Source organism: Rhinichthys klamathensis, unplaced genomic scaffold (genome assembly GCF_029890125.1).
Source record: "Rhinichthys klamathensis goyatoka isolate OS25496 unplaced genomic scaffold, OSU_Roscu_1.1 h1tg000219l_1, whole genome shotgun sequence".
Taxonomy (NCBI): domain Eukaryota; kingdom Metazoa; phylum Chordata; class Actinopteri; order Cypriniformes; family Leuciscidae; genus Rhinichthys; species Rhinichthys klamathensis.
Window position 1 is genome coordinate 2,726 of NW_026606743.1, and position 7,275 is coordinate 10,000.

At 48.0% G+C, this 7,275-nt stretch overlaps 1 protein-coding gene across 1 annotated transcript in view; it reads right to left on the reverse strand.

The window, feature by feature from the left end:
• Positions 1–372: 372 nt before the first annotated feature.
• The window catches only part of LOC130097407 (acyl-CoA dehydrogenase family member 11-like), a gene marked incomplete at its 3' end in the record, with an annotated part of 21,326 nt that continues 14,423 nt past the window's right edge, over positions 373–7,275 (reverse strand). Inside the window, exons 11-13 of the mRNA XM_056264233.1 lie at positions 991–1,098; positions 760–855; positions 373–459 (exon numbers count right to left, since the gene is read on the reverse strand). Coding sequence (XP_056120208.1) covers positions 373–459; positions 760–855; positions 991–1,098 — 291 coding nt within the window. The remainder of the gene's footprint in view (positions 460–759; positions 856–990; positions 1,099–7,275) is intronic.

Consider the following 7,275-nt stretch of genomic DNA (forward strand, 5'->3'; position numbering starts at 1 on the left):
GTGTGTGTGTGTGTTACATGTACACATGTGTGTCAGTGTGTACCGTTCACGTGTGTGTGTGTGTGGTGTGTGTTACATGTACACATGTGTGTCAGTGTGTAACGTTCACGTGTGGTGTGTGTGTGTGTGTTACATGTACAGGTGTGTGTCAGTGTGTAAGGTTCACGTGTGTGTGTGTGTGTTACATGTACACATGTGTGTCAGTGTGTAACGTTCACAGTGTGTGTGTGTGTGTGTTACATGTACACATGTGTGTCAGTGTTGTAACGTTCACGTGTGTGTGTGTGTGTGTGTTACATGTACATGTGTGTGTCAGTGTGTAAGGTTCACGTGTGTGTGTGTGTGTGTGTGTGTGTGTGTGTGTGTGTGTGTGTGTGTGTTACCCATGTAGACGCGTGCGAGGCTGTAGGCCAGGTCTCTCGCTGACAGCTCCATCGCTCCCGCGGGTCGAGACGCCGCCTCCTCACAGAAACGCATCAGAGCCGGAGAGAGACGCGCGGAGAGAGGCGAGCGCTGGACGCAGAGCGGAGAGGCTTCAGCCGCCAGCAGACGCTCCTGCACACACACACACACACACACACACACACACACACACACACACACACACACACACACACACACACACACACACACACACACACACACACGCATCAGAGCCGAGAGAGACGCGCGGAGAGACGCGAGCGCTGGACGCAGAGCGGGAGAGGCTTCAGCCGCCAGCAGACGCTCCTGCACACACACACACACACACACACACACCCACACACACACACGCATCAGAGCCGAGAGAGACGCGCGGAGAGACGCGAGCGCTGGACGCAGAGCGGGAGAGGCTTCAGCCGCCAGCAGACGCTCCTGCACACACACACACACACACCACACATTTAGCAGTACAAGCTCACTTTACACTCGATGTTGGCATTGATGATTCGGGACTGGAGCGTAAAGCATGCGAGTGTGTGTTGTGTGTGTGTGTGTGTGTGTTCTCACCTCGACATCGCTGAAGAACGCCTGGAGAACCGACCCGGAGGACTTCGCCATCGAGCGCAGGACATCCAGAGACAAAACATTCGTGGTGCCCTCCCAAATACTCAACACCTACAGAAACACACACACACACTCTTCAACATGGGTTGTTCAAAAGAAAAAAAATGTGTCCAATAACACAACATACAGTATCATGTGATATGTGTTTGTATTTATATTTTGCACTTCAATCAATCAACATCTATTTGTTGGGCACATTTAAAAACAACACAAGTGGACCGAGTGCTTTACATGTCTAAAATAAACACAACAACAGCACAGAGTAACACACAGTCAGAGTAACACACAGCTCAGTGTAACACACAGCTCAGAGTAACACACAGCTCAGAGTAACACACAGCTCAGAGTTAACACACAGCTCAGTGTAACACACAGCTCAGAGTAACACACAGCCTCAGTGTAACACACAGCTCAGTGTAACACACAGCTCAGTGTAACACACAGCTCAGTGTAACACACAGCTCAGTGTAACACACAGCTCAGTGTAACACACAGCTCAGTGTAACACACAGCTCAGTGTAACACACCAGCTCAGAGTAACACACAGCTCAGTGTAACACACAGCTCAGAGTAACACACAGCTCAGAGTAACACACAGCTCAGAGTAACACACAGCTCAGTGTAACACCAGCTCAGTGTAACACACAGCTCAGTGTAACACACAGCTCAGTGTAACACACAGCTCAGTGTAACACACAGCTCAGAGTAACACACAGCTCAGTGTAACACACAGCTCAGAGTAACACACAGCTCAGTGTAACACACAGCTCAGAGTAACACACAGCTCAGTGTAACACACAGCTCAGTGTAACACGAACAGCTCAGTGTAACACACAGCTCAGTGTAACACACAGCTCAGTGTAACACACAGCTCAGAGTAACACACAGCTCAGTGTAACACACAGCTCAGAGTAACACACAGCTCAGAGTAACACACAGCTCAGAGTAACACACAGCTCAGTGTAACACACAGCTCAGTGTAACACACAGCTCAGTGTAACACACAGCTCAGTGTAACACACAGCTCAGTGTAACACACAGCTCAGAGTAACACACAGCTCAGAGTAACACACAGCTCAGAGTAACACAAGCTCAGAGTAACACACAGCTCAGTGTAACACACAGCTCAGAGTAACACACAGCTCAGAGTAACCAGCTCAGTGTACACACAGCTCAGTGTAACACACAGCTCAGTGTAACACACAGCTCAGTGTAACACACAGCTCAGTGTAACACACAGCTCAGTGTACACACAGCTCAGAGTAACACACAGCTCAGTGTAACACACAGCTCAGAGTAACACACAGCTCAGAGTAACACACAGCTCAGAGTAACACACAGCTCAGTGTAACACACAGCTCAGAGTAACACACAGCTCAGTGTAACACACAGCTCAGTGTAACACACGCTCAGTGTAACACACGCTCAGAGTAACACACAGCTCAGAGTAACACACAGCTCAGAGTAACACACAGCTTCAGAGTACACACAGCTCAGTGTAACACACAGCTCAGTGTAACACACAGCTCAGTGTAACACACAGCTCAGAGTAACACACAGCTCAGAGTAACACACAGCTCAGAGTAACACACAGCTCAGAGTAACACACAGCTCAGAGTAACACACAGCTCAGAGTAACACACAGCTCAGAGTAACACACAGCTCAGAGTAGACACACAGCTCAGTGTAACACACAGCTCAGTGTAACACACAGCTCAGGTAACACACAGCTCAGAGTAACACACAGCTCAGAGTAACACACAGCTCAGAGTAACACACAGCTCAGAGTAACACACAGCTCAGTGTAACACACAGCTCAGTGTAACACACAGCTCAGAGTAACACACAGCTCAGAGTAACACACAGCTCAGAGTAACACACAGCTCAGAGTAACACACAGCTCAGAGTAACACACAGCTCAGTGTAACACCAGCTCAGAGTAACACACAGCTCAGTGTAACACACAGCTCAGAGTAACACACAGCTCAGAGTAACACACAGCTCAGAGTAACACACAGCTCAGAGTAACACACAGCTCAGAGTAACACACAGCTCAGTGTAACACACAGCTCAGTGTAACACACAGCTCAGTGTAACACACAGCTCAGAGTAACACACAGCTCAGAGTAACACACAGCTCAGAGTAACACACAGCTCAGTGTAACACACAGCTCAGAGTAACACACAGCTCAGAGTAACACACAGCTCAGTGTAACACACAGCTCAGAGTAACACACAGCTCAGAGTAACACACAGCTCAGTGTAACACACAGCTCAGTGTAACACACAGCTCAGAGTAACACACAGCTCAGAGTAACACACAGCTCAGAGTAACACACAGCTCAGAGTAACACACAGCTCAGAGTAACACACAGCTCAGAGTAACCACAGCTCAGAGTAACACACAGCTCAGTGTAACACACAGCTCAGTGTAACACACAGCTCAGAGTAACACACAGCTCAGTGTAACACACAGCTCAGTGTAACACACAGCTCAGAGTAACACACAGCTCAGAGTAACACACAGCTCAGTGTAACACACAGCTCAGAGTAACACACAGCTCAGAGTAACACACAGCTCAGAGTAACACACAGCTCAGAGTAACACACAGCTCAGTGTAACACACAGCTCAGAGTAACACACAGCTCAGAGTAACACACAGCTCAGTGTAACACACAGCTCAGTGTAACACACAGCTCAGAGTAACACACAGCTCAGTGTAACACACAGCTCAGAGTAACACACAGCTCAGAGTAACACACAGCTCAGTGTAACACACAGCTCAGAGTAACACACAGCTCAGAGTAACACACAGCTCAGTGTAACACACAGCTCAGTGTAACACACAGCTCAGAGTACACACAGCTCAGTGTAACACACAGCTCACACAGCTCAGAGTAACACACAGCTCAGAGTAACACACAGCTCAGTGTAACACACAGCTCAGTGTAACACACAGCTCAGAGTAACACACAGCTCAGAGTAACACACAGCTCAGAGTAACACACAGCTCAGAGTAACACACAGCTCAGTGTAACACACAGCTCAGAGTAACACACAGCTCAGAGTAACACACAGCTCAGTGTAACACACAGCTCAGTGTAACACACAGCTCAGAGTAACACACAGCTCAGAGTAACACACAGCTCAGAGTAACACACAGCTCAGAGTAACACACAGCTCAGTGTAACACACAGCTCAGAGTAACACACAGCTCAGAGTAACACACAGCTCAGAGTAACACACAGCTCAGAGTAACACACAGCTCAGAGTAACACACAGCTCAGAGTAACACACAGCTCAGAGTAACACACAGCTCAGTGTAACACACAGCTCAGAGTAACACACAGCTCAGAGTAACACACAGCTCAGAGTAACACACAGCTCAGAGTAACACACAGCTCAGTGTAACACACAGCTCAGTGTAACACACAGCTCAGAGTAACACACAGCTCAGAGTAACACACAGCTCAGAGTAACACACAGCTCAGAGTAACACACAGCTCAGAGTAACACACAGCTCAGTGTAACACACAGCTCAGAGAACACACAGCTCAGAGTAACACACAGCTCAGAGTAACACACAGCTCAGAGTAACACACAGCTCAGAGTAAACACACAGCTCAGTGTAACACACAGCTCAGAGTAACACACAGCTCAGTGTAACACACAGCTCAGAGTAACACACAGCTCAGTGTAACACACAGCTCAGAGTAACACACAGCTCAGAGTAACACACAGCTCAGTGTAACACACAGCTCAGTGTAACACACAGCTCAGAGTAACACACAGCTCAGTGTAACACACAGCTCAGAGTAACACACAGCTCAGAGTACACACAGCTCAGAGTAACACACAGCTCAGAGTAACACACAGCTCAGTGTAACACACAGCTCAGAGTAACACACAGCTCAGTGTAACACACAGCTCAGAGTAACACACAGCTCAGAGTAACACACAGCTCAGAGTAACACACAGCTCAGTGTAACACACAGCTCAGAGTAACACCACAGCTCAGAGTAACACACAGCTCAGTGTAACACACAGCTCAGTGTAACACACAGCTCAGAGTAACACACAGCTCAGAGTAACACACAGCTCAGTGTAACACACAGCTCAGAGTAACACACAGCTCAGAGTAACACACAGCTCAGAGTAACACACAGCTCAGTGTCAACACACAGCTCAGAGTAACACACCGCTCAGTGTAACACACAGCTCAGAGTAACACACAGCTCAGAGTAACACACAGCTCAGAGTAACACACAGCTCAGAGTAACACACAGCTCAGAGTAACACACAGCTCAGAGTAACACACAGCTCAGAGTAACACACAGCTCAGAGTAACACACAGCTCAGTGTAACACACAGCTCAGAGTAACACACAGCTCAGAGTAACACACAGCTCAGAGTAACACACAGCTCAGAGTAACACACAGCTCAGAGTAACACACAGCTCAGAGTAACACACAGCTCAGAGTAACACACAGCTCAGAGTAACACACAGCTCAGAGTAACACACAGCTCAGAGTAACACACAGCTCAGAGTAACACCAGCTCAGAGTAACACACAGCTCAGAGTAACACACAGCTCAGAGTAACACACAGCTCAGAGTAACACACAGCTCAGAGTAACACACAGCTCAGTGTAACACACAGCTCAGAGTAACACACAGCTCAGTGTAACACACAGCTCAGAGTAACACACAGCTCAGAGTAACACACAGCTCAGAGTAACACACAGCTCAGAGTAACACACAGCTCAGAGTAACACACAGCTCAGAGTAACACACAGCTCAGAGTAACACACAGCTCAGTGTAACACACAGCTCAGAGTAACACACAGCTCAGTGTAACACACAGCTCAGAGTAACACACAGCTCAGTGTAACACACAGCTCAGAGTAACACACAGCTCAGTGTAACACACAGCTCAGAGTAACACACAGCTCAGAGTAACACACAGCTCAGTGTAACACACAGCTCAGAGTAACACACAGCTCAGTGTAACACACAGCTCAGTGTAACACACAGCTCAGAGTAACACACCAGCTCAGAGTAACACACAGCTCAGAGTAACACACAGCTCAGAGTAACACACAGCTCAGAGTAACACACAGCTCAGAGTAACACACAGCTCAGAGTAACACACAGCTCAGTGTAACACACAGCTCAGAGTAACACACAGCTCAGAGTAACACACAGCTCAGTGTAACACACAGCTCAGAGTAACACACAGCTCAGTGTAACACACAGCTCAGAGTAACACACAGCTCAGTGTAACACAACAGCTCAGAGTAACACACAGCTCAGTGTAACACACAGCTCAGAGTAACACACAGCTCAGTGTAACACACAGCTCAGAGTAACACACAGCTCAGAGTAACACACAGCTCAGAGTAACACACAGCTCAGTGTAACACACAGCTCAGAGTAACACACAGCTCAGAGTAACACACAGCTCAGAGTACACACAGCTCAGAGTAACACACAGCTCAGAGTAACACACAGCTCAGTGTAACACACAGCTCAGAGTAACACACAGCTCAGTGTAACACACAGCTCAGAGTAACACACAGCTCAGTGTAACACACAGCTCAGTGTAACACACAGCTCAGTGTAACACACAGCTCAGAGTAACACACAGCTCAGAGTAACACACAGCTCAGTGTAACACACAGCTCAGAGTAACACACAGCTCAGAGTAACACACAGCTCAGTGTAACACACAGCTCAGAGTAACACACAGCTCAGTGTAACACACAGCTCAGAGTAACACACAGCTCAGTGTAACACACAGCTCAGTGTAACACACAGCTCAGTGTAACACACAGCTCAGAGTAACACACAGCTCAGAGTAACACACAGCTCAGAGTAACACACAGCTCAGAGTAACACACAGCTCAGAGTAACACACAGCTCAGAGTAACACACAGCTCAGAGTAACACACAGCTCAGAGTAACACACAGCTCAGAGTAACACACAGCTCAGAGTAACACACAGCTCAGAGTAACACACAGCTCAGAGTAACACACAGCTCAGAGTAACACACAGCTCAGAGTAACACACAGCTCAGAGTAACACACAGCTCAGTGTAACACACAGCTCAGAGTAACACACAGCTCAGAGTAACACACAGCTCAGAGTAACACACAGCTCAGTGTAACACACAGCTCAGTGTAACACACAGCTCAGTGTAACACACAGCTCAGAGTAACACACAGCTC